This window comes from Vipera berus, assembly GCF_964194415.1.
Source record: "Vipera berus genome assembly, chromosome: 9".
Lineage (NCBI taxonomy): Eukaryota > Metazoa > Chordata > Lepidosauria > Squamata > Viperidae > Vipera > Vipera berus.
This window is the reverse complement of record NC_138212.1, coordinates 339,261-364,862: the sequence shown is the minus strand read 5'-3', so window position 1 is coordinate 364,862 and position 25,602 is coordinate 339,261. Positions and strand designations below refer to the sequence as shown.

The following is a 25,602-nucleotide window of genomic DNA, read 5'->3' as shown; positions in this document are numbered from 1 at the left end:
TACGAAGTCTCTGAAAATGCTGCCACAGGCAGATCAGTCCAAAGAATCGGGAAGTTTTAAGCAACCTGTGCAGATGCTGCTTAACTCTGCCGTCCCAGCTGTGACTCAGCATCAGCAGCGCAGAGCGTTCCCAACTTGGGTTGTGATGCCCTGACAAGCCAGGAGTATGGCTAGGGTTTCTGCTCAGGCCTGTTTGGGAAAGGGGGGGGGAGGGCTTGAAAATCAACTGGGGGGGGGAATGGCCCCTTGCGGGTTTCCAGCCCCAGATGCTTCTCTGGGCCCTGGGTTGTGCCTGTCTTCCTGCCTGCTGCTGCACAGCTGAGCTGGAGTGGCCCCAAACTCCCACTTCCTGGAAATTTGCCTGCTTATAAACAGGAGCCAGCTGGCAGAAGGGCTCCCCACTGCTTGAGGAGGCTTGACATCGGGAGGGAAGATGGCGTCCCTCTTCCCAGGATTCCCCAGGGCTGCCATTGCATGGTGTCTAGAAGGGCTTGGCGTGCGCACACACCGCTGCTGATGACTAAATTGGTAGCAAAGTCCGGCTGTGAACAAGGCAGATCGATGGGGAGCACATTTGGGGCAAGGCAGGGGTCGATACGGCAATGAGCCAGCTGCCCCCCTTCCAAGTGGCAGGTTCAGGGAGGGGGAGCAATTGGAGCCTTGGCCCCGGCTGCCTCCTCTCTTGCTCTGCCTTAGAGGCCTCCAAGCCTGCCGTGGGCCTTTCCCAAGAGGGGCAGAATCTGTCCCCTTATCTCCTGCCTGCCTCTGAGTGTAATCCCCCCCCCCAAATTATGAGCACTTTGGCATTCTCTGCACCTGGTGCAGTTTTTGGCATCCAAGGCATTTAGAGGAGAAAGTGGACAAGGAGAGAGGCGGTGCTGAAAAAGAGGTTGCTTGGCCTGAGTTTAGCTGGGTTTTGTGCACACTACCTTGATTTATAACCATGGTGTGTGATTGCAACAAACTTTAGGTTATTCAATAAACAACAGTCAAACCATAGCTTGATGGGCAAGCCCAGTTTTCATCCTGGCTCGCTCCTTAAAGGAGCCTTCAAGTGTGCAGATCCAACAGGCCCCAGCTGCACCTCCCAAGGAAACCGTTGGCAGTTGGCTGAAGCTGGCATCCATTCACCCCTCATGGCTGACAGGCCGCCCTTGACTGCCCTTGGCCGTAAAGTGCTTCAGCAGACATTCTGAGCAGACTCCATGAAACCCTCCGCTGGGCCTCCTCTCTGGACGTTCCACAGCCTGAGCAGGGTCTCCTGGGCGTCTGTTTTGGCCGGCTCAGTGGATGGGTCCTCTCCACAATTTTAGAGGGAGGCTGCAAGGGGGAGTGGGGTGTGTGTGTGGAGAGATTATGCAACACATAATTAAGTGGCAAGGCGACTTAATTATTACTTAATTATTCTTGGTTAATTTTCCTTCCAAGTGTCTACTTTGTGCTCCAAGCTCCCTTCTCTAAGGAAGCTGAAATACGTGATTTTTATGGGAGACGTCTAAGCGCCCTTGGGCTGTGCCACCATGTCCCCCTCCCCTTGGCAGTTCCTGTGGGCTCCTCCTCTCCAGTTTGCTGGAGTGTGAATCTTCTCCGTTCCCTGCTAATCCCCCGATGGGAAAGCCTCACTTCTGGGTTTAGGATTTAAGACACAGGCTGTTCTGTGGGCTGCCAACTCTAAACCTCTCATCTCGTTATTGTTCCTATAGCCCCAAGTCTGCAAGAAAGGAAGTCTTTGCCCAGCAAGGGGTGCACTCAGTGAATGGGTACAAAATCCTTCCTGGTCACAGCTGCCTCTCAAGAAGGAGCTGCGAGTCCATGAAGACCCTCAAAATGGGAAGTAGGACCCTGTTCAGGGCAAAAGAGTTGGTCCAATACCCACATCTAATCATCCTCTTGGGGTTGAGCTCAAGTTCCCACCCAGCCTTGTCCCCCTGGGACAAGACCTTGGCAGCAGCCAGATATTCTGGATCAAGAGATGCAAGTGGGCAGCATCCTGATGATATCTGGCCTCAAACCGGCAATTATCTTGATCAGCAGCCTTACGTGGACATTGAGCAGGAGAGGTGAGAGCACTCAGCCACCTCTCTGCTCTCTCCCCTGGCCCACGTCTAGGACCCAATCAGAGAGGAGGAGGAGATCCAGCTCAACACGGGGTCCCTGACTCTTAAATCCTAGCAGCGGTATAACATGGACAATGGTACCAAAAGCTGATGAGGGATCACAGAGAAGCAGGATGGCTGCACAACCCCCATCCTAGCTCCCCCCCCCAGGTCATCAGCAAGCACTCCAAGGCCATCTCGGGACAATACCCCACTCTAACCCCTGACAGAACAGGGTTTCAACCATCCGTGCCTTCCAGGATGGTCTGAAGCTGTTGCCGGACAACTTTCTCCACCTCCTTCTGCAGGAAAGGAGGGCTGGAGGCAGGATGAAAGTTGTCCAAGAATGGCTTGTTTTGGTCAGATCCGGAGCTCCTTCCTCCTAGGGACTGAGGAACAACACTGACCCTCCCTTTAACTCCAGCAGGGCATGGATGTGTCCGCCTGCCTCGACACTCACTCAGTTCCCAACAATTTCTCTCGGCCAACAATCTTGGTCTTGTGGGCTCTACACCCTGCCACAGCCAGACCCGGTTTCCATGACCAATTCCTGGTTCTTGTTTCTTTGCCCTTTTGAGTTTTCTCCCGCTGGTCTTCCCAGCGTGTTTCCTCCTGACCCAATGCCCGCTGGGAGGGGAGCTTTTCCTTGGTGTCTAAGCAGAGCCCCTCCCCTCCCAAGGTTAGCCAGGGACAGAGAAGGATGCCTTTCCTGGGTCCTCCTTGAGCAGCCCCCCTGGAGGCCTGCCTCAATCTGGCTTCCCGTTTTCCTTGCAGAGGAGGCCCAGCCCATCAGGCGCTGCCAGCTGGATTTCATTGAAGCCGCCTTTCCCGGAAAAGAAACCACCACTCTCCGAGGGGGGGGGATTTTTCCACTGCAAGGGTGTGTGAAAAGGGGAGAGTTGTTGGCTGGTTTTCTCCTTCTCTCTGCTCTGAGAAGGGGGGGGGACACAGATCCCTGCCGGGGGAGGGGAGAGTCCTCCCCCCATCAGTCTCTTTGCCCCAGGGATGAAGGTCATAAGTGCCCCGGGGTCCGACATCCTGCTCTCCCAGCCCCTCACCAGCATCTTCCCTCAGAGTGGAGATGCGGCTTGTGGTACCCAGATTCGGAGTCACCGCCCGTCCCGCCGAGCATGTGCTCTGTACCAGCCCGAGGAGCACTTGGGGAGGCGCACACAGGTTGGTCCCCCTCCCCAAATAGGTGACTCCCGCCCAAGAGATTCCCTCCAGGAGGAGGCTGATCAGCAGCCGGGCAGCGGCGCCTCCCCCGCTGCCTCGCTCTTCCTCCCAGACGGGGGATGTCGGTCTGTCGGCCGGCCTCGCAATCTCTTCTTGCTCTCGCTGTTACTGAGGCAGCATCGCTGGTTCTCGCGGGAAGGAAGAGGCGCGGCAAGCATGTACAAAGTGCCGCTGCCTTCTGGAAGGCGCCTGTTTCTTTCAGGCGCGTCCTTTTCGCAGGCGCTCCGGGCGGGGCAGCGCGGAAGGCGCCCTCCAGTGCCCGGGCGCCAATCGGGGGCCTCAGCAACGGGGGCCGGGCGAGGGAGGGGGCGCGCTCTCGCGGAGGGGGCGGACCTGCCTCGCGTCCTCCGAGCCCGGGGCGTGGCCAGGCGGGCTGGAGTCTCTCCTCGGGAGGGAGGGAGGGAGGGAGGGAGGGAGGGGGTGGCGCGTGCGTGCGGCGGCGGCGGCGGCGGCAGAGACTAAGCGGGGTCCGCGGGCGGACGGAGCAGCAGGGGCGGGATCGGGCCCTTCCTCGCTCGCTCCCCTTGGATGCCGAACCGGGAGGAAGATCGCCGCTACCGCATCCAGGTGAGGACGTCGGCGTGCCGGCCGGCCGGCGGCAGCAGCGGCAGCTGCCCGCTTGCGGGGACCGCCGGGGGAGGGTCTCTCTCTGCCTTCACGATCACCCGGGCGCCGCTTCCCCGGCCGCATCCTCTCGGTCGAGGCGCGCTTCTCGGGGACGCCCCGGCCGAAGCCTCCTCGCGGCGCCCGGAGAGGGTCCCCCGGCGCAAGAGCACGAGCGTCGCCGCCCTCCGAAGCAGCCCTCCCCCGCTTTCCACGGAGAGCAACCCTTTCCGGGTTGCCCAAAGGGGCTCGCGCCTCCGCCCAGCCGCTCCTCGGCAGCCGCGCCGGGAAGGGCTGGGTTCCCCCCCTGCCGAGGCGGAGGCAGGCGGTCCGATCCGCCCCGCCACACCTCAAGCTGGCCGGGAAGCTCCAGCATCCTCCGGCCTTTGCCCGGCTGCCCCGCCCCGCGCTCTGGCTCTGGCGCCCACCGTCCTTCTCCACCGGTCCCCGGAGGAGGTGGGATGGAGCAGCCTCAGCGCCGGCTGCAACTTGCCAAACGGGGTTTCGGGAAACTTTTCTCTCTGCCTTCCCCCTCTCCGTCTCTGAGAGTGGGCTCGTGTGTTCCCCGCGAGGCTAGCAAGGTTTTAGGGGTGCAGCGCAGGATGCTGCATTTGTTGCATTACTGGGAATTTCCAGCAATGGCGCTGTGTGTGTATGTGGGAGTTGACAAGACATTGGGGTGCGGGTCACAGAGGGCAACATCTGAAATGCGATGCTACCAAGCAAGGTCTCTTGAAGTGGGGAGATCTTAATTTTCTCTGTTCTTGATGTGTAGGGGAGATGGTTTCTCTCCCGAATTCTTGGGGGGGGGGTTTTCCTGTCTGATCCAGCCAGATGGACCTACTCAGAAAATGGGGTTCATGAAGTCTGCTGATCTACACCCTTCATACATTCTCTGATGTGCTTCCCCACAACCCCTCTGGAGAGCAGCCCTGACAGAGAGAGGCTGGGTGGGCTGCAGGTTTAGCTCCCCCTGCCCCCTTTATCTCCCAGAGTTTGCATTGGGGGGGGCACTGCTCAGCTCCAGGGTGTTCTGGGTTGAGACAAGTTCCCATCTCTCCCTCCCTCTCCTCTCCTGGGGAGCTGCTGCCTCCCACAGGACCCATCCCCTGAATGCCCCATCGGCCACCCCATCCCCTGGCTGCCTCGGCTATTTTAAGGGCTATTTTAAGCTGCTTACAAAGTCCGCCCGATCTACTTCCTTCCCTCCAGGAGACTCTTTTCCTGGGTGGGGCCACAGAAAGCTCGGTGACCTGTCCAAAGCAGGCTGGGGGGGGGCTCCCTGGTGGGCTCACCCGTGGTCAGAAATGAGGCTGTCAGGGACTGACCAAAATCAAGGGGTGGGGGCAGGATGAACGGGGCTCTTTTCAGCTGAATATTGGAGAGCCTCATTTTGGAAAATAGCCATGGGGGAAACCAGGTAGCGTAGCCCTCCTGCACCCATAATTTCTTGGGAAGGTGTTGCACAGGAGAGTGAGTAGATCCAGAGTTCAGGAAGAGGCTCCTAGGCTTTGGAGGGCCCCAGCCCAGCCCAAGGAGCCCCTCCCTCCAGAGCGTTCTTGTACCAGCCCCAGCAGGGAGATTTATCAAGATTCCTTTCCCCAGTAAAGCTCTGGTGGTTCCAATATCGGGCACCTCCCTCCCACAGGGGCATCTCTTTGGGGGAGCACACTGAAAAGGAAGAGGAGTGGTTTCTCTGTCCCCCCCCAAAAGGTGCTGCTCCCAGCATCTGTAGTGGGCAGAGGCTGGAGAGAGCTGCTAGAACTCTGGTTGAGTTGGGACCCAATCCAAGTAGTGGGGAGGGGGGTCATCCTTGGGGAAGGAATGCTATCTGCACTCTGCATATGGCTCAGAAGACACCTGCTCATTGCATATCCTCAGGCTCAGGGTCCTCCCTTGGCTAATTCAGGCAGGGGGCTTCTGCCGAGTGGGGATGGGGAATCAGGTCTTGCACATCCAGAGGGACTGACGGCATCTTTGGGGTCCCCTTTGGCGCTTTTTCGTTCCTGAGACTGGAGACCCGGCAGGTGGGCTCTCTTGCCGGGCTTAGTTTGGCCCCACAGGGATTGGTCCACCAAGGCCCTTCCCGTTCCTCTCCTGGCACCTCTTGGACCAAAGGGCTCCGGCTGGTCTGCCAGGTCCTCCCGGAGTTTCCCACAGGGAGCTCAGGTGGCCCAAGAGCCTTCCTGGCCAGGCAGCCCTTCCCTTTCCCGGCTGCAACTGACCGGCTGGGAGCCCAGGAGGGTGGACTAGGGCCGGGCAGGGCGGGCTGGAGGGGGGGGGGAGAGTCCCACTGTGTTTCCCTGGAAGCTCCCTAGCCCTATGGTGGTGGGAAGAGGGGGTGAGCCCTGTTGACCTTGTCCTCTCTGGCTGCCAAAGTGATGGGGGTGTCCAGGGCGAGCCCCAGACAAACTGGGCATCCAACCCAAGATGGCCTGGGAGAAGATCGCATCCTCCCTCAGTTCCTCTTGGGGAAAGCATCAAGCAATGCTGTGACTGGGTAAGAGACAAGGGGGCAGCGGGGTGTGATGTGCGTGTGTGTTGTGTCCACCTGTTTTTAATGTTCTCTTCTTATAACACACAAGAATGACATGCAGTTTCACACAGACAGCTGGGTGTGCCGCTGTGTTTGTGCATGGTCAGGAGGAACAAAAGTTTGGCTGGTCCTGACCTGTGCCGCTTCCTCTGCCCTGAGTTGGGCGCTGCCATGGCATGCCATGCCTCTGAACTCAAGGGGGGGGGATGGAAAGGGGGGGCCTGTCTCCTGGTGAGGCTGCCTGGCGCAAGCATGTCGGCTCACAGGCTGACAACTGCACTTGCACACAAGGCCAAGCTCACTTTGTTACTTTTGGGGGGTTCCTGTCTTGGGCAAGTACCCTCCCTTTAATTAGTGGGGTTCAAAAGTTGACCAAACCTCCAAAACAGGTTGATTCAGGAAGCAGACTGTGGAAACGTATTCAGCTTTGGATTCAGAGGTGCTGCGCCAGTCTCCCCAGAGCCTTCTGCCCTCGTCCTGATCCCCAGGAGAAGCTCTCTCCCTCTCTCTCTCTTTTCCACTCTGGGGAGGGAGAGCTGCCCCCTCTCCTGCCCTCCTCCTTTGCTTGGGAATGAGTCCCACCGCCCCCCCCATCAGGGCCCACAAACCCTTCAGCCGCTTGGGTGTGCCAGGCCGGCGGTGGCGGCGGAGGGGGTCATTCTGGTGGCAGCTGAGGAAACAAGCCCCTCTTGGCCAAATGTTTGCCCAGCCCTGGGGCAGCTGGTGTGCTGAATGGGGAAGGGGGAGGAGGCCAGGACACACACAGCTGTTGAGGACTCCCCCAAGATATTCAGGGGCAGCTGCTCGCCTGACGTGGGGGGGCCTCCGTGTGGCCCTTTTGTTCCCACCAGCTCTGGGGCAGCTGTTGGGTGGAAAAGTTTGACTTTGCTAGAAGGCCATATCTAAACAAGACCTCGTCCCCCTCCCCACAGAAACATGTCCCCTAACCATGTCTGCGTCTGGGCCCCTTTGTGTGTCTCCCCAGCGTTCCAGGGGCTTCGCTTTGTGGCCATTGTGTGCGGCGCACACTTTGCACAAAAGAAACCCGGCTCTGTTTGCACTGTGGGGCAGAGTCCATTTAATGGCCTGGACCATCTGTGAGCTGAGGGGCGCCTGCAGGGAGGGCCGCTGGATTTCCTGAAGACAGGAAGAGTTTGCAAAGGTGAACCGAGGCCGCCACCTCAGCCCTTGATTACCTTTGCCCACATTGGTTTCAAATGGAGTCCGGGGCTGAAGGAAGCTGCACGGGGAGCCTTGCGCCCTTCACTGCGGTTGTTCAAGACGGCAACACTGGTGGGGAGCAGAAACACAGAGCTGGGGTCCTACCTGCCCCCCAATGTTGGGGTGCCAGTGAAACAGCATGCAAACTAAGGGTCCCCCTTCTGAAGGGGGGCAGGATACTGCACCTTTTGCAGTATCAGACCATGGCTGAGAGCCCCCCCCTGCACCTACTCTAAAATGGAATGGGGGAAGACCCTCTGCCCCCTCCCCTTATTTGATGAGGCTGAGGTGTGGTGGTCGAAGCCCAGGCAAGACCTTCTGGTGGGACCCAGAGATTGATGTAGGGCTAAAGCAGAAGAAAACACGGACAAACGGGCTGCTGGTTTACGAGCTCCCTGAATGGGGGCTGGGAGGTGTCAGACAGAGGGGAGATCCTGCAATGCCAGAAGCTTCCTTTGGGCCTGAGTTTCCAGGAGGCTGCAGCCCTCTGAGGCCACCTGGAGCCTGAGAGAAAAAGGGGAGGGTCTCCCCCACTCAGCAGGCGAACTCTGCTCCCACCTTGCAGAGAAGCGCCTGCTGGGCCGTGCCTCAGGAAGCCGGAGAAGCAGAGCCGAGGCTGGGCTGAGGGAGCAGCTCTGCCGGTCCCTGTCGGGCTCATCCGTGGGGAACTGCCCCAGGGCCCCCTTTTTCTGGAAAGAGCCCTTCGTGTTAGGACTTAAGGACATCACTTGGGAGGCTCGGAGGGGGGGTCTGCCCCAAGGACTTTAGCCACCAGCTCAGGCAGAACTTCGGAGCCTCTCCGACACCCCCCCAGCCAAGAAAAATGCCACGCCCACTTCTGATGAGGACAGGCTGGCCTGGGGCTTCCCGGGCAGACCAGGGGGATGCTGGCCAGAGGCCGACACACTGCTGGCTCCCGGAAGGAGAGGCTCGCTGAAGCCTGGGCCCGCCTGTCAGGACTGTGCGCCGCTCCTTCCCCAAAGGGCAACTGGCTCACCTACCATCTCCCACCTCTGGCCTGGCACAGGTGAGCAATGAACAGACTGCGGCAGAGTCTCCGGCGCAAGAAACCGTCCTACATGCCCGAGGCGAGCCGCCCCCACCAGTGGCAGGCCGATGAAGAGGCGGTGCGTAAGGGGCGCTGCAGCTTCCCGGTGCGGGTGAGTGGCCCTTCAGCCCTGGCTTTGGCCCCTCCTTTTCAGGCTGGCCCCAGCACCCCTCCGCAGCCCCACTAAGGCCCTGGCCAAAGGGGCTGCACCTCTGACCCTTCTGGGTGGGCTGCGAGGGGGGCAGCCCCTTTATTTATTTGTCTTGCAACCAAGGGGGGGACTCTGGTGATTGGGGCTGCGCTGGGTCCCCTCAATTTATGCGTCGCCCACCAGTGGGGCTAATCAGCTTCTGGGCATCCAGGACAGCCACGTAATGTGGCCTCTGCTGCCCTTTCACTTCCGTGGCACCAAGATCCCCTCTGCTGACAGCTCCTCCCTCCCTCCCCACAGTACCTGGGCTACGTGGAAGTGGAGGAGTCCCGAGGGATGCAGGTGTGTGAAGAGGCGGTGAAGAAGCTGAAAGCGGTGAGGGTCCAGCTGACCAGGAGGGGGCTGATGCCCAGGGAGGGCTCTGGCCAGACCAGAGGCTGGGCACCTGTCTTGGGGCCCGAGCAGTAGTTGTCCAAGGGCCTTAAGCCCACTTTGCAGCTTCCTTGTTTCTTTGACTTTCTCTTAATTAGGCCTCTGCTAGGGGGGGCTGCCAGATGGCCGCAGATTCTTATTGGCCACACAGAATCATAGTTGATGCTGGACCCCGTCAGCCCCCAATGGGAGTTCCCCTCCTTCAGTCTGAGTCTGGCGGGGGGGCGTGCCCAAAACCGCCTCTTCGGTCTTTGGGTGACTCATCAGCAACTTTGCACAAAGTATTGCCTGGATTCATCTTTGCGCCATTCATGAAGCCAGTAGCTCACCCAGGGCTCTGAGTTCACACGACCTGCTTACTAAGGCTGACCTTTGGCAATTTCAGCATGTTGTGTAAGTGCAATGGTTGTGTGTGTCATGCAAACATAGCCATTTCAGCATACTACAAAACAAAGTTGCTCCTTCTAAAACATTTTAAAATAATTATTGATGAGTTTTAAGGATTATCTTCAAATCACAAGTCTCAAAACAAGCAGGCAGACTTTATGCTTTAATCTGTGAAGCCTCTGTTTGTCATTTGTGTTAATTCCAGCAGAGGAAGCCAAGGCATTGATTAGTGAAGGATAATTTGATGGATTTAAGATATGGCTTAGGTACATAGGCTTTTATATAAAACCATTGTTTTGCGGAGGGGGTGTGCAGGCTACCGCTGGGTGGGGAAGGGCTGCGCATCTCAGCTGCTGAATTTCCCAGAAGGCAAAGAGCGGGGGGGGGGGGAGGGAAGGAAGGAGCTGTTTCCACTGCAAACTGCAGTGTTTATAAATAATGTGCCAACAAAAATAGAGTGGCCTGACTAAGAAGGCCTTTTAGTCTTTTGAATAATTTAGCTAATTAATCCGAGGCACAGGTTGCAATGGGCACTTTGATTGCTCTTAATCCAGCAGTCTCCTGTCTCCTCTCTTCGCTTCCCGGTTCCTGCCCTCACAAGACCCACCCATGCCTGGACAGGGGGGGCAGGTTTGCAGGCACAAGACTTGGCGGGATTCACCCATGTAAAGTGAGGATTCCTTGACACGGGCCCCCAATCCAGTGGCCCCCAGCCCCGTGCCAAGGAGAGCAAAATGACCCATAGTTTCTCTCCTGCTCCCCCCCCCCGCCCTCAGTGGGCCTGTTTCTGCCCAGAGGAGTATGGAGAAGGAGCGAGCCTGGGGGCAAGAGGGCTAAGCCCCACTTGGGAGGTGGACCCCTGCTGATGTGGTCCTTCTCCGTGGCCTCTACAGAGCAGCCGCAAATCTGTGAAGTCCGTGCTGTGGGTCTCAGCCGATGGGCTGCGCGTGGTGGATGACAAGACCAAGGTAGGCATCTGGTGCTGGGGAGGGGTAGTGTGCCAGTCCCAAGGGGTCTCCCCTTCACTGCCCAGAAATTGCTGGCCTTGGCCACAGCTGGGCTCTGATTAAGCGGGGGGAGGGAATGGCAGGAGGCAAGGCTTCCTCCCCCCTTGAGCCAGAGCCACACCGTTGTTCATGGCAGGGTGGGAGTGGGGGGGGGGTCCTTCTCAGTCCAGGTGCAAGCAACAACCATGAAAGTACCCAGAGCATGTGCAGATTGCAAATAGGGCAAATGTCCTATTTTCAGTCTGGTGGAGCTGTGGCTGTCCCCCGTCCCCCCCCCAGGACTTGATTGTGGACCAAACTATCGAGAAGGTTTCCTTCTGTGCTCCCGATCGCAATTTCGACAAGGCCTTTTCCTACATTTGCCGGGACGGCACCACCCGGCGCTGGATCTGCCACGGCTTCCTAGCTCTGAAGGACTCGGTGCGTGCTGTGTGTCACACAAGAGTTTCTCTGCTTCTCCTCCTGCCCTGGCCTCAGTGCCCCTTGCCCGGTGGGTGGGCAGGATGCCCAGCGAGCCCCTCGTGGATCTGAGAAGGTCTGGCATTTTCCAGGCTGTTTTGGAATGCTGGCTGGTCAGTCGATGGGGAATGTCCACGCCTCTCTGGCTCTTCAGTCTTCCCAGGCTCACGGGGGGGGGGGAGGTGCACCCCATTTGCCATATCCTTCCCCCCACAGCAGAGCCCCATGTTCACTTGCTTTGTCCCTCCGTGCCAGGGGGAGCGGCTGAGCCACGCCGTGGGCTGTGCCTTTGCCGCCTGCCTGGAGCGCAAGCAGAAGCGCGAGAAGGAATGTGGGGTGACGGCCTCCTTCGACGCCAGCCGCACCAGCTTTGCCCGGGAAGGCTCCTTCCGACTGCCCGGCCCCCCGGCTCCCACCTCCCGGCCCTCTGGAGCACGCCCCCCCCACAACAAGAAAAAAGGTAGGAGGCACCGGGGCATTCACGTGAGCTGGCACCCTGGGCTGCAAGCCTTTGTGCTGTGGCTGCCCCGTTGAAAGATTTGGAAAGATAGCTTGCTGAGGATGATGGATTTCTGTCCAGAGAGAGTTGGGGACTACATCTGGGGGGGAGCCAGTCTGATTCTGTTCTACTGCCCCCTTTGGATGTCAGGTGAACGGAGCTGCTTTCTTGTGATCCCTCAAGTCTACAGTTGTGGCCTCTTTACGCTCCGTGTGCTGGAAACAAGCCGGGATCAAACCGTAGTTTCAAGGGTGGACACGATGACTTTCCAGTGGGGAGGACCCCAGCCCTTCCGAGAGACTCTGCACCCTGACCTCTCTCTGGGCCAAGCTTTGCAGGGGACAAGGAAGGAGGAGGGGCTTGGCTGCGCTGGTGGGGGCGCTCCAATGGACAGCAGGGGCCTTGGGGGAGCGGCACCAGCGAGACCCCTCTTTCGTTTCCTCTTTTGCAGCAGAAGCAGCAGCTGCCCCCTCAGCCCCGATCCCAGCCCCTGCCCAGCCCGGCAGCGCCTCCCCTCCCCAGGGGGCCACCTCGCCAGAGGAGAAGGCCTCGGAGGCTGGGGGGGCACACGCCATCCCACGCCGCCACGCCCCCCTGGAGCAGCTGGTGCGGCAAGGCTCCTTCCGAGGGTTCCCCAGCCTGAGCCAGAACTCCCCCTTCAAGAGGCAGCTCTCCCTCCGCCTCAACGAGCTGCCCTCCACCCTGCAGCGCAAAGGACACTCCGGGAGCCACGCAGGTGAGGCGGCGGGGGGGGGGGCTCTCGGCTTCCTGTCAGGGGCAGAGGCCGCCTTGTCCGGGGGCTGGCCCTCGATGCGGAGGGGGGGAGGAGGGCAGGGGCTGCCGGTCAGAGGGAGGCCAGAGGGGCTCTCTGGTCCAGGGGAGAAGGGGGCAGAAGGAAAACGGGGGGAGGGAAACAGAAGCCCCACAGAGCCAGCTGCTCTGGAAGCCGGACTCCCTCCCTCCCTCCCTCTCTTCTGCCAGAGGCGGAGGCAGCCCCCAGCAGGGACTCGGACAGCGTCTCAGCTCTCTGCACTCAGATTGACACATCCCTCGCCCAGACAGCTGGAGAGCCCCCCGCAGCCCTCCTGCCCACAGAAGGGGGCGGCACAGGTAGGGCCAGGAGGCTCACTTCCCCTCTTCTGGGGTGGGGGGAGCCCTGGAGGCCTGTTTGGGAGGGCCGCTGGTTGACCTTTGTCTTGCCCTCTTCTCAGGACCCCCTTCCTCATGGAACGACCCCCAAGCCAACCCCCTGTTCCAGCCGGGACATAAGAGGACCCCCTCGGAGGCAGAGCGCTGGCTGGAAGAGGTTGCCAAGGCTGCCAAGGCCCAACAGCACCAGCAGGTGCCTCTGGCCGCCCCCCCACCTCTAGCCGGCCTTCCTCTGAGCTACGAGGCAGCCCCTCTCCCTGCAGGCATCTTTGCGTCTCCCCACGTGCCCCCCACCCTTGTACCTGTGGGCACTGCATACACGCCCTTCCCTGCCCTCCCCAGCGTGCCCATAGTGGGCATCACGCCCTCCCAAATGGTGACCAATGCCTTCTGCTCTGCCACACAGGCTCCCATTACAAATTTGGAGATCAAGGCCAGCCCCTTCCCTCAGGCCCTCCTGGACCCCCCTCTGCTCAAAGCCAATGGGACTGTCTGGGCTCCTGAGCAACCCCCCCCAGGCATTTCTGAGCCCCACCCTGAGCCCCCTGACCCCTTTGAAGCCCAGTGGGCTGCCCTAGAGTCCAAGGCTCCCCCTGCTGCTTCCAACCCTTTTTCCGGTGACCGGCAGAAAACCTTTGAAATAGAATTGTGATCCTGATTCTTAAGGTTGCCCCTTAGCACCCCATCTTGCTAGGCCAGATGGTCTAAATTTTGGGGTGGGGAGAACTGGCCAGGAGCAGCACTTCGAAAAGTAGCCCGTGGAATTTGGGAGAGCTGCCCCTAAGCTGCTGGCCCGACCAGATCATGGCTGGAAAGCCAGTTCCTCTCCCACCCAGGCCGAGAAAGGAGGGGGCAGTTGGAAATCAGGGTAAGAGGCCTTCCTGCCACAGCCTCCAGAAAGCAGGGGGTGGAGTTGGTGGTCCCTGCTCTCTTCCCCCTACCCCTCCTTGTGAGGCAGCAGCAGCACCAGAGCATCCGTGTCTTCGTCAGTAACAGTGTCCATCTTTCTTTGGCGTGCCCCACTCCGTGCATGACAGGCTTCCTGCTCTCTGGGCAGCTGTCCTCTCCTCTTCCCAAAGGGGGGGGCATCTTTGTGCAACTGCTGGCACCTCAGCTCCCCCCCCCCCAACGCCTGTGGTTTGGCCTGAAGCTATGAGAGAGGCTTCTTTCTCTCCCTATGCCGAGTAACCCTTCCTAAGGCTGAGATTCTGACATGCTGTGCACTTGGTGGAGGGGGCACAAGCAGGGTTAGAGTTAGGGTACTACATCCCCCCAAGGAGCAAGAGTTTGGATTAAAGGGGGACCCATAAGCTTTTTTGTTCCTCTGGGGGCAGGAGGAGGAACCAGCTTTCTTCTCCAAACAATGGTGGGGGATGGTTATTGAAGAAGAGGTGCCCCCCACTTGGCTGGGATGGAGAAAAACTCTTCAGGTTAATCTTATTTTTGCATATTCCCAATTATGGGTCTGGCAGGGTACTAGTGTTTAAATGACAGGGGGAGGGAGGCGGCGGGGGGGGGGAACAAGACATTCTCATACATTTCAGGGTGATGCCAGGGTGATTCCCCTTGCTTCGCCTCAGTAATCCAAGCATGTGAGTGGGTTGGAGGCGGGGAAGAATCCCTCCAAGATATAAAGACTTGGGAAGAATCTCTTTCCTTGGGGGGGGGCTCAGGATCACCATTCAGGGATGAAAAGGCTGAGTGTTTCCCCACAATTTGGTCCAGGCGAGATCTGGAAGGAGCAGCTGAAGGAGGACTGGGGGAGCAGCTATTCCTCCTCCAGTGGGACAGCCGGCTTTAGGCAGGCTCTTGAAAGCAGCTGCCTCCCACCCCTTCTAAAAACAGAACTGCCCTTGCTTCTCTCCCTCCCCCTCGGGCGAGCAGAGAAGACAGAAGTTGGGGAACAATGCCTTGCCTGACTGCCTGGAGGATTCCAAAAATGGCAGGGGATGTTATTTTTTATCTTATTTTGAAACTTTTTGTATTAAAGAATCCCACCTATTTGTATTATATAATAAATAACAGAGCCAGTAATATAATATCCCACTGCAAAGCTTGCATCTTTTATAGGGGGGTGGTGGTGAAGGAAGACATCGTGAGCCTCTCAGCACAAGTAAGGCAAATGCGGCGGGGGGGGGGGCGCTTCCTGTCTTGGGGCCTTCTGCAGCCTCTGCAGTCCCAACAGATATTTTATGGGGATGAACCACGAAGGTTCAGCGGTGGTGTTTGCAGGCACTGGCTGGCCTTGCTCCTGCCAAAGGTGCCCACAAACGTGGCTGGGAGTCTACGTACATGCCCAGCCAGGCAGTGGCTTCTCTGGCTCGGGCCAGCCTCTTCTCCATTTTGCTACGTGTCGAGGGGCCCGTCAGCCTGGGCTCAGTTCTTCCCGAAGGACTGCCGACGCGTCCCGGAGGCGACTGAGGCACCCTGACCAGCCCGCGGTTACCACCCTCCCCCACGGCTGGTGGGGGTCGTAGCCTCTGAATTCGGGGTTTAACGGCATACCGCAATTCGGACCCAAGGCAGGGTGGCAGCGGGCGGCAAGGCTTCAAGGTAACAGCCCCGGGACGTCGCTGTGCGCTCCGAGCGCAGAAATCCCTTTTCTCCTTTGAGTGGCGCGGCCGACGGTCGCCTTTGGAGGAGAGCCAACGCCGAAGAAAGCGAAATTGCCAAGCGGAGGGACGAACGAGCCGAAGGAGAGGACGCCCTTCACGCGCGGTGGCCAGCGCGCGTGGCAGCCTGCGTGGGGGCAGCCGAACGGGTCGCTGGGCTCTCGGAAGGCGAGGCGCGTCAGTCGCCTTTTGCCAACAGAGGCCCAGGGCCGACTGGCCCGTCGGCTCATTTCCCGCTCAGACCCCCGCCTCTCACCCTGAAGGGCTCCGGCCCCCAAAACCTTGCAGGGCCGTTGTACGAACCTCTCGAAGGGAGGAACTCGCAGCCACTAGGAAGGAAGGGCAAAGGCTGCCGCCGGGACGCTTTTGCTCAGCCGAGGGAGGTCGCCGGGATCGCCGTCCCTCAGCCGGCGGCCTTCGTTGAAGGAGTCGGGAGGCGGATTCCTGCGGTCACGGGAAGCGGGGCTGCGGGTTAGACCTTCGCCCGAGGGCAGCAGGAGTTCTTCCCGGGCAGCGACTCTCCTCTGTCCCCACGCAAAAGACGGAAGCGGAGGGAGGAGGGGCGCTACTATGCCCGCCGGTTTGGCCTCGGGGAATAGCAACGGGGGGGGGGCTTTGCTATAGCGGGTCGTCGGGAGACACGAAGAGCCAAAAGATGGACGGTGGAAGTCCCCCCATGCGGGTCCTTCGAGGCCGCTTCCAACACTGTTGAGCGGAGGGCCCCAATCCAAAAGGGGACGGAGGAAACGGGGTGGAGGTTGCCGAGCAGCTCTGCCCAACGAACGGTGGAGAAACTGCGCGGCTGCTCGAGCTGGAGCGGAAAAGCCCTGCGTGTCCAGCTGCCCCTTAGCCCCACGTATTTCATGCCTGGAAGCGCTCTGCACATGTTCGAGAGCACCCTATCCGTTCCGGAGCCAGGGTCGGTGACTGAGTTTAACTCCTCTAGCTTGCGCGGACCAGGTGTTGCCGTTGCTGATTCGGCGTCGCCCGCTTGCACTGGATTCAGCAAGCCCGGATTGCGATCTTGGCGGTCTCTGCTCCGCGCCGGGGCGAGACCCGCGCCCGCCCGCCCGCCCGCCCGCCCGCCCGGCGGCCCGCCAGAGCCGCTCCACGGAAGCCGCGCTGCAATTGGCAAGGGCGGCTTCTTGCAGCAGTGCAATTTACAGTGAGATTAACTCCCTCTCCCATTTTTTTAAAATATCCCTAACCCTCCCTCATTCCCTGGGAGGTGGGTTTCCCAGCTGTCAAGCGCGTGGCCTTGTGGGAGTTGTAGTCCTCTTGTGACAGATGCCTGCTTCCCACCCCCAGCGGGTATAGCGCTTGCAAAGGAAGGAGGGGAAAAATATTAATGCCAAAAAAGTGTCTGTATGTGTATGTGGAGGAGAGAAGTCTTCTGTAAGACCCAGAGACTACATTCCCCATGGTGCACCGGGCTCAGCGGAGCTGGACTGTGATTGGCCCCCCTTGCTGCAAGCTGCTCGAGAATGAATAAAATTGTACAGTATATTCCGATGTGAGAGGTAAAAAAGGGGGGCTGGGAAAAAGAAAAAGAAAGAGAGAAAAGAAAGGGGCAATCCGTGGCTTCTCCCACCAGCCCAGACAGGCTGGGTGAGGCATTTTCCTACCGTATCAAAATGGCCACAGCTGTGCACAAGTCTATCAAATGGTGAGTGAGTGCCCCACATCTGGGGGGAGGGGGTGGCACGATTCCCCGGCAAACACAAGGGGCAGGGATGCAAAATGGGGGGAGGGAGATGACTGGAGTCTCCCTCCCCTCCCTTCGCGCGGCGGGGGCTCAGCCGTTCCGGCAGCTGCTCTTGGCGGCGAGAGGAGGGGGGGGCAGGAGAGGCTCGGTCTGCCTGGTTGCTGGCAGTACAGATGGGCACGGGGAGGGCACTTGGGGCTGGAAGGGGTGGGGAGGCGTCTGAGAGAGGCCCCCGCGTGTGTGTGACTGCGCGTTCGGCGGATCGGCACCAGCGTGGGCTGGGTCTCGACGTCCTTCCCGGTGTCCCGCGTGGACGTCTGTAGGCACGCGTGTTGCATGAGGGGCAGCGGTACAGGTGTGCCGAGGAAACAGGTGCCGGGGCTTTCCCCAACAGGACGCAACGGCGAGCCGAAGCGGCAGGCGGCCGGGCTGCCGGGGTGGGGTCCGCTACTGCTCTTTTCCCCATTGTTCGGTGCCGGAGGAGCTCAGCCTCCCCGTGGGAGGAACTGAAGGCATTCCGCATCCCCGGCCACTCCTGGGCCGGGCCAGCAGATAGACAGAGGGCCGCTTGATGCCGTGCCCCAGCCGATGCCTTGAGCGGAGACTTTGGCGGGCTACGAACAGTCTTCGGATCCCCTTTGGGCAGGGGTCTCTCGGGCTGGTTTCCCAAGGGAGGGGACTCTTCCAAGGGCGAAGGGTCTCCTCCCTCTCCTCACCCTCTGGGTCAGCCGAAGCCATCGCCTCTTCCTCTCCGGGACCAGCTCTGTTTCTCCTGAACGGTGGGAGGGGACGCGGGGGTCCCATGCCCTGCTGCCTCTAGTGGTGCGGGGTCTCTCCACGCTGCAACCGACGGTTGCCTTCTCCAGTCCCCGCGGGGAATCCCTGGATCCGCTTTCTCAGCTCCCGGCAGCTTCCGGCGAGGGCTGGTCTCGGAACCGCGCTGGGCAGCCGGAGCGACCGAGGCGTGGTGGCTGAGGGCCGGGCCTTCTCTTGCAGCCTGGGCGAAGATTTCTATCGAGAAGCCATCGAGCACTGCCGTAGTTACAATGCCCGCCTGTGCGCTGAGCGCAGCATGCGCCTGCCGTTCCTGGACTCGCAGACAGGGGTCGCTCAGAACAACTGCTACATCTGGATGGAGAAGACCCACCGGGGCCCAGGTGCGGACATGCCCACTAGGCTGGGTATTGTATGTAGGGGCCACAAGAGCCAAGTGTTTAGCTGGGAGGAGGAGAGAGAAGCACAAACTCTGACTTCATGAGGACTAGGAGCCTGAAAGGGATGTGGATAGAGGCCGATAGGTGGGCATCCTTCCCCCCAGGGCTCAGTTATCCTTCCTGAGCTCCATGGGCATCAGGACGGGCTGGGTTCAATGGTAGAAAAAGAGCAGAGAAATGAAGCCTGCTTTTAAGTCCCCCCCCATGCCAAGCACCATGCCAGGAGGGCACAGCAACCCAAAGCTGCTCCACTTCAGGGAGCTGGCAGAACTGAGGCTCCTCTGCCAGCCTTCTTCAGATACTGGGGGAGGGAGACTTGCCCCCCCATACCCTGCCAAGTTCAGGAAAGATAGTGGGCAACTCACCCTTCTCCCCTCCAGGCCTGGCACCCGGTCAGATCTACACCTACCCGGCTCGCTGCTGGCGGAAGAGGCGGCGGTTGAACATCCTGGAGGACCCGCGGCTGCGGCCCTGTGAGTTCAAGATTGGTAAGGAGTTGGGGGGCAAGGGGAGGCGGAGGGCATTTCAGCTGCCCCGGGGGCCTTCTCTGCAGCTGCCTGGCCGAAAATGGCCCCTGGGATTCTGGGAGCTTCAGAGTGGCGAAAGATGCCAGTTGCCAAAGGCCAGATCAGAACTTGGCTTTGAACCATGGTTTACGGAAAAGCACACGGAGCCCTTGCCGGGTGGTGGCCAACCTTGCCGAACATCGGTGCCCAGATGATTTAGTTATTAAGCCAACTTATGGAGCTGCCCGTCTGCCAAAAGGAGCTCTGGGCAGCCAACAAAATTAAAGCATCTGTGGTGAGGAGACCGTTGAAAAGAGTTCCCTTCCTCACAACATTAAGAGAGGCCCTTTTCTGCCTGAGAGCCTGTGGAATTGCTGCCTGCAGACTCCCACCTTGCACAGGCTGAGACTGACCTTGGGGCTTGCGAAAGGGATTGCAGCTTGCTGGGGGGGGGGACTGGGGGAGGTCAGAGTGCCCCCCCCGGCCCTTGGGAAGAGCTGTGTGTGGTGAGGATGATGCCCTTACCTTGGAAGAGGAAGGGGCCAGAGGCAGGAGGCTGGTGGGGGATAATTGAGGAGGAGTTGTTCTGCAGGTTCTGGGTGCGAACTAAGCCAGGTGTTGCTCTGGGTTGAAGCGTCTCCCTGGCAGGAAACAGCAGGCGGGGGGGGGGGAGGAGGCAGTGCCTGAAAGATGCAAGGAAGACCAGAGGAGGGGCTTCTTCTGCCTGATTCATCCTCCACTTTCCACCCAGATTGTGAGCCCCCCCTGAAGAAGGAGGCCTCTCTCCCAGAAGGCCCTGTCCTGGAGGCCCTGCTCTGTGCGGAGATGGGAGACAAGAAGCCAGAGACGAAGGAGGACGAGCTGATTTCCGACTGCCCGGTGAGGGAGGTGGAGGGCTGGGGTTCCCCCCCCCACCAGGCCCTCAGGATAAGGGAAGAATCTGGGAGGTCTCCTTGTAGTTTCCCCCCTCCCCTCCAGCCTCCTGGTTCCAGTGTCCACAGGCCCTTCAGCTGAGCCTCGTCCGGGGTCTGGGGGGAGCAGCCTCTGACATGCCCCCTCCCCTTTCTCACAGAAGGCTCCTCTTGGGGAATTCCTGCACGATCTGGACCCCGAGGACCTGGACGATGATGTCCCCCGGCGGAAGAACAAGGCCAAGAGCAAGGTGGGCCCTGCCTCTGCTCGGTGTGTCTGTGTGAGGTGTCTGTGTGAGGTGGGGGGGGGCTCTGGAGCAGTGGGGGCACAACTTTGCAGCATCTTCGGCTCATGGCAGCCACTGACAAGAAAAATATGCCCAGCCATAAAAAGCCCCGGCTGAGCCACCACCGACAGGCTTCAGAGCCACTAGATTTGCCTTGTCCAGCTCACAAAACCAACATATTTTCTACATCTTAGAAAACATGATCTTCACCAATGATAAAGGGGAAAGATCACTTGGTTTCTGACTGTTTTCAGGCAGGGTCGAAAGAGAGACCCTCGTGCACCGGTCGGAGCCATTTGCTGGAGTAGTTGGCAGAACCTCCAGCAACGGAGGAGTCTAGCTGCAGGCTTCCCAACAAGAGGTGATGGGCTTCCTTCGGGCACCTCAGAGGCTGCTTGGGAAGGGCCCACCTGACCGAAAGGGGCTGGCTTGGTCCAAGGCCTTCCTCCACAGCTGCCTTTGGGGAACGTGGGGCCTGGTGTCCTCCTTAGCTGCCAGCCTGGGCGAGGCGGGAGGGCCCCCCCCCAGAGGGGCTCCTGGCCAGCTGCCTTGAAGCCTCTGCCCAGGATCAGCCAGGGCAACCTGGCTGATCCTGGGCAGAGGATCAGCCTCCCTGCAAAAGCAGGGAGGGTGACAGCACAGGTGAAGGTGGGGAGGGGGACTGGCCCCCTGACAATGAGAGACGCTTGTGCAATGAGGGTTCAAAGTGTGTCTCCTTTTCCCCACCCACCACCCACCCATGTTCATGAGATCTAGAAAGTTGCCTCGGTTTAAGGGCCCCGGGAGTGTTTCATTACCTTTCTCTCCCACACAGGCCTACGGGATCGGGGGGCTGCGGAAGAGGCCGGAGGCAGCCCTGCTGGAGGACCGGGACAAGCCCTATGTGTGCGACAGTGAGTGAGGCATCCAGGGAGAATTGCAGGAGGTTTCTGGGCCGAGGCTGAGGTGGGGGGGATTGTTTGGGGCGTGTCCCACCAGGCTGATTGCAGTTATGAGTCCCCATGTCCACCCAGTTTCCCTGATGAGGGAGGGGCTGCAAGGGGAGGAAGGGGAAGCGGGCACAGGCTGGCCAGGAGAATGCCCTGTAGGGCCCTCTGGGGATGGGAGGCACCCTTGGCAGCCCCCCCAAATCACCTTGGAGAGAGGAGAAGCCTGCAGTTTCCAGGAGGGCAGAGAAGCTGGGGAATTTTGGGGGTACTAACCGGGCCAGCCTTTGGGGTGCCTCCTCAGCAACTTTCTGGGCTTTTCAGTCTGTGGGAAACGCTACAAGAACCGCCCTGGACTCAGTTACCACTACACGCACACACACCTGGCGGAAGAGGAAGGAGAAGAGGGTCCGGAGCGGCACACCCTGCCCTTCCACCGCAAGAACAACCACAAACGTGAGTGTCGCCTCCCCCCTCCCTTTGTGCCAGTGCTGTGCCTGTAGCCCCTTTAGCGGGGGGAACCGGCTTTCTGTCGGGTTCAAAGAGGGGTAGGGTCTCCCAGGCAGCACCCAGACGGCCAGCAGCACAACTCTGGGGCAAAGGGCCACAATCTGCAGCCCCCAACCTTGAATGGGGAAGCTCTCAGCTCCAAGTCCTGCCAGAGGTCCCAGCCGGCCAAGGAAAACCCCTGGGCCGCCCTTCCCTCCCAGAGTTGGGCCTCGCCTTGAAGGGGGCCCAGCCTCCTTTGCTGGCCAGGTCTTCCAGTGGAGGAAATGCCCCAGATGCCAGCCCACCCATGAAGGACCCCCTCCCCCATGAAGCTGCAATTGCTGTCTTTTGTGAGAGTGCAGCAGCTGGAGGTCTCAGCCTGGGGGGGGGTGTCGGGCAGGGGGGTGTGAGTTCCCAAAGTTGGCACATTCGAGACAGGCAATCGCCTCACCCTCCCAGAAAGTCTCTCCCCCCTTCATCTGCCACTGAGGGAGGCTCCACTCTTAGCATCTCCCATCCTGATGCAGTTGCCATGGAAACACGGTGGGCGAACTTGGCAGGTGGAAGATTTCCAGCTTGGGCTTATCCAAGGGGGGGGGGACTGTTTGGGGAACGGGAGCTGGGAAGGCAAGCAGGTGTGTGGGGGGGGGAGCATTCATGCTTGCACATATATGCACATGGAAGCCTCTGCCTACCCAGGAAAGCTTGGGGGCTGAGTGTGCAAAGAGATGCCTGCCCAGCTTCTGAACAGAGGTCTTCTGGCCTTCTGTGTAGGGTGTGTGTGTGTGTGTGTGTGTGTGTGTGTGTGTGTGAGAGAGAGAGAGAGAGAGAGAGAGAGAGAGAGAGAGAGAGAGAGAGAGAGAGAGAGAGAGAGAGTTTCAGGGAAGGGGGAGGTCGGATGGGGCTCTTCCGCTGAGAAGGCTGCAGAGATGGGACCCCCGTTTCTTTTGGGGAGGAGGGGGATGTGCAAAAGCCTCTGCAGGTGGGCATGCCAGATGAAGCTTCTCCGGATCCCTTCCCTAGACTTGGGGGGAGGGAGGGAAGGGGGAGGGAAAGAGGCCGCCCCCTCCCCAACAAAGACATCCCCTCCCCGGTCTTGGTGGTTGCCATGGAGACACCAGCACCGTCGCCGGAGCAGAGTCTGCACAAAGCAACCGGGAGGTGGGGGAGGGGGCTGCTTGGAGCCGCCGTCCCTGGAGAAAAGGGCCGGGGGCCAGCAGGGTGCCCCCCCCGCCTCGTCCGAGACCTGCCTGTCTCTCTCCCAGCGCCGGTCGCGGACTCGCTCGCTTGACCGCCTGGACTGCTTTTCGCCCAAAAGCTGCCTCCCCGCCTCTCTCGTGGCCCCCGCCCCAGGGCGCCCCCATTCCTTACCAAAGCAGCTCGGCCGCTCTTTCGGGAGATCCGTTTCCTTGCTCGCTCATCTGCCCGTCCAGACAAGCCAGAGGAGCGGAGAACACAAGGGCCCCTCCCAGGCCTGGTTCCACTAAACCCAGTCAAGTCAAATATATTTATTTTATTTTATTTTATTTTATTTTCTATGCTTATTTCCTTTTTTCTTTTTCTTCTTGCCATTTCTGGCTTTCTCTAGAGTTTTACAAAGAACTGAACTGGGTCCCAGAGAACCAGCGCAGGCACACAGGTAAACCCTCACAGCAGTGCTGAGAGGCTGGAGGCGTGGGAACGTGGGGTCTGTCTGGGACCCCCGTGCGGCCTCCCCTCCCATGTCCCTCAGGGGCTTCTCCAGAGTTGTGGGGAGGGTGAGAGGAAGCGCTCCCTTCCCCTGGTCTGTCCTGCGGGCAAAGTCTCAGTCTGGGGTCTCCTCCCAACTATTCCGGGATCCCCCGAAATGCGACAGGGAAGGGTAGAGAGCGGAAGAGAGAAGAGCTCTGGAAGCAGCCGGGCAGGGCAGCACCTTCTCAGCAAGGCAGGCAGCTGCGCGATTGCGACTTGCCACCTTTTGCAGTGTGCCCACAATGCAGGCTGCCTGAGGAGCGCCTGAGCTGTGTTCTCCCTTTGGGGTTGTGTCGTGCACAGCCAGCAGCTTGCTACGACCCCGCGCGAGGCAGAGGGGCGCAGGAGGCCAGAGCGAGCGCCCTCCCGCCTCGGGACAGCAGTTTGCGAGCGAGTGAGCGAACGAGCGAGCGTGTGGCCGGCTGGATGTGGCAACCCCACCGCGGACGCGGTGGGGGGGATTTAAAAACAGGGGCGTATGGGACCACCCCTGATTTCGACCTCTCCTTGCTGTTTTGCAGCTAAGAAAGCTCCGGATGGGACAGTCATACCAAATGGTTATTGTGATTTCTGTCTAGGCGGCTCCAAGAAGACTGGCTGCCCGGAGGACTTAATCTCCTGTGCTGATTGTGGACGCTCAGGTGAGCCACCTTAGTCTCTGGCCAAATGGCACCTGCGGGTTTGATGCAGCTACGGTGTTTGGGGGGGCCCGGGGACCCATGAGCCCAAAACTTTGCTCCCCCTTTTTGGAGGGAGGGAATAGGGTGGTAGAAGGGAATTTGGTGGCTACAGACAGCACAGCAAATGAGGATTGCTAAAGCCCTGCTAGGCCTGGCATTTTTGTGGCTTGGCATGGTGAGTATGCCCAACACTTTTATGGAGTACATGGTAGGATGTATTTTCTGAGCCCTCCCTGCCACCCATCAATAACCGTCAAACTGGCTGTGTGGATGCTCTGCCAGCGGGCACACTTTTTTGCCCAGTGGCAGGACTCACCTGGGGCTCAGAGGCACCACCTGACCGCCGGGGAGTTCCTGCAGGGTGCCTTAAGGTCCTTTCCTGGTGAGGTGTAGAAAAAGCCCCAGGGCTGGTTGTAGTTGACAGTAGTGGGGCTGGAGCTTTGGGTCTTGTGTGCCCTCTCTGTGAGGCCAGGGGTCCCTGCACTACTGTGCCCCAATCCTTCCCCAAAGTCCTTCGGCTTCCCTGCTGGGCTGCTGGCCCTTGGAGGCCGTTCTGGATGGACCAAGCCGTGAAGGCAGCTGCCACCTCAGGGGCTGCTGGTTCTTTCCCCACAGGGCACCCGTCGTGCCTGCAGTTCACAGTGAACATGACGGCCGCTGTGCGGACCTACCGTTGGCAGTGCATCGAGTGCAAAAGCTGCAGCCTCTGTGGCACTTCCGAAAATGACGTAAGCGACCTGCTGCTGCTGCTACTGGGTTTGGAAGGGCCACCTGGACGACAAGAGCAGCTTCTCCGCTCCCACTGCAGGGTTGACAGGAACCGCCTGCCGTGGCCTGCAGAAAGCGTGGCCCGTTCTGTGGCTCTTTCCTAGGCCGGCGGCAGGTTCAGTCGTGGTAGCCATGGGGGGAGGAGAGCTGCTTCCCCTGCCCGTTGGAGCAAGGTCCCCGATGCGCCTCTCAGTGGCGGTCCCTTCCTCCCCCCCACAGGACCAGCTGCTTTTCTGCGATGACTGTGACCGCGGCTACCACATGTACTGCCTGAGCCCACCGATGGCCGAGCCCCCTGAAGGTAAGGGACAGCCAGCCAGCCAGGCAGGAGAAGGGCAGGGCAGGGGGGTGGCTCCCTCTGTGGAGAAGGCCAGGCTGTGACCCCTGGCTGCTTCCGCTTGCAGGGAGCTGGAGCTGCCATCTGTGCCTGCGGCAGCTGAAAGAAAAAGCCTCTGCCTACATCACCCTGACCTAGGCTGCAGCCTTCCCCCCCCCGCCAGCCTCAAGCCCCCCCTCCGGGGGCTGGAATTGTACTGCAGGCCATGCCCAGGAGCAATGCAGGACCTCCACCCACGGTTAAGAGGAGCGACGAGGTTGGGCACCCAACATTTTGGCAGGGCTCCTACAGTGGGAACTGCCACCTGCCACCTCCTAGCCCCCACCTAGGCCACCTGAGGGGCCAGCCCACCCAAAGCCATACGTCGGGGGGACGGGGACAGAACCAGCTCCTCTGCCCTGGTTGTGGGGGAGCTCCTTCCCTCCAGACTGATGCATGTGAAATTGTTTGCCTTTGCTTGCAAGTCTAGAGGCTGGCTTCCCAGAGGGGAGGGGCGTCCTGGCTGTGGAGCCCCTTCCTGCCTTTGGAAGCAACTTGCAAGGCCTTTCACCAGAGTTGGGACCGGCTGGGCGGGACGGGGGTTGGGCTGGGGGAGGGAGAGCCAAGCGCAAT

The 25,602-nt window shown here is 59.9% G+C and overlaps 2 protein-coding genes across 9 annotated transcripts; both read left to right on the top strand.

The window, feature by feature from the left end:
* Window positions 1–3,756: 3,756 nt before the first annotated feature.
* NUMBL (NUMB like endocytic adaptor protein) lies at window positions 3,757–14,291 on the top strand. Its single transcript, XM_081334522.1, has 9 exons — window positions 3,757–3,899; window positions 8,720–8,852; window positions 9,192–9,266; window positions 10,604–10,678; window positions 10,997–11,137; window positions 11,432–11,636; window positions 12,127–12,411; window positions 12,657–12,785; window positions 12,887–14,291. Exons 2-9 carry the CDS (start codon window positions 8,727–8,729, stop codon window positions 13,474–13,476), a joined length of 1,626 nt encoding a protein of 541 aa, XP_081190648.1. The 5' UTR covers window positions 3,757–3,899; window positions 8,720–8,726; the 3' UTR covers window positions 13,477–14,291.
* Window positions 14,292–16,864: 2,573 nt separating this feature from the next.
* Window positions 16,865–25,548, top strand: DPF1 (double PHD fingers 1). 8 transcript variants are annotated; one of them, XM_081334388.1, is made up of 12 exons: window positions 16,865–17,102; window positions 18,138–18,298; window positions 18,736–18,828; window positions 19,613–19,740; window positions 19,934–20,023; window positions 20,874–20,952; window positions 21,310–21,441; window positions 23,063–23,113; window positions 23,784–23,846; window positions 24,501–24,613; window positions 24,873–24,954; window positions 25,058–25,548. In XM_081334388.1, exons 1-12 carry the CDS (start codon window positions 17,071–17,073, stop codon window positions 25,126–25,128), a joined length of 1,095 nt encoding a protein of 364 aa, XP_081190514.1. In that variant the 5' UTR covers window positions 16,865–17,070; the 3' UTR covers window positions 25,129–25,548. The 8 variants fall into 8 exon arrangements, with proteins under 8 accessions (XP_081190514.1, XP_081190513.1, XP_081190511.1 ...); XM_081334387.1 differs by having other exon boundaries at window positions 18,736–18,843; XM_081334385.1 differs by having other exon boundaries at window positions 24,873–25,548.
* Window positions 25,549–25,602: the final 54 nt, after the last annotated feature.

Excerpts from the sequence above, each read along its gene's own strand:
- NUMBL (XM_081334522.1), top strand. The coding sequence starts at position 8,727 with ATGAACAGACTGCGGCAGAGTCTCCGGCGCAAGAAACCGTCCTACATG. Across the intron at positions 8,853-9,191 it reads GCTGCAGCTTCCCGGTGCGG|TACCTGGGCTACGTGGAAGT; the intron begins GTGAGTGGCCCT and ends CCCTCCCCACAG. Across the intron at positions 12,786-12,886 it reads CACAGAAGGGGGCGGCACAG|GACCCCCTTCCTCATGGAAC; the intron begins GTAGGGCCAGGA and ends CCCTCTTCTCAG.
- DPF1 (XM_081334381.1), top strand. The coding sequence starts at position 17,071 with ATGGCCACAGCTGTGCACAAGTCTATCAAATG. Across the intron at positions 20,024-20,873 it reads AGAACAAGGCCAAGAGCAAG|GCCTACGGGATCGGGGGGCT; the intron begins GTGGGCCCTGCC and ends TCTCCCACACAG. Across the intron at positions 20,953-21,309 it reads CAAGCCCTATGTGTGCGACA|TCTGTGGGAAACGCTACAAG; the intron begins GTGAGTGAGGCA and ends TGGGCTTTTCAG.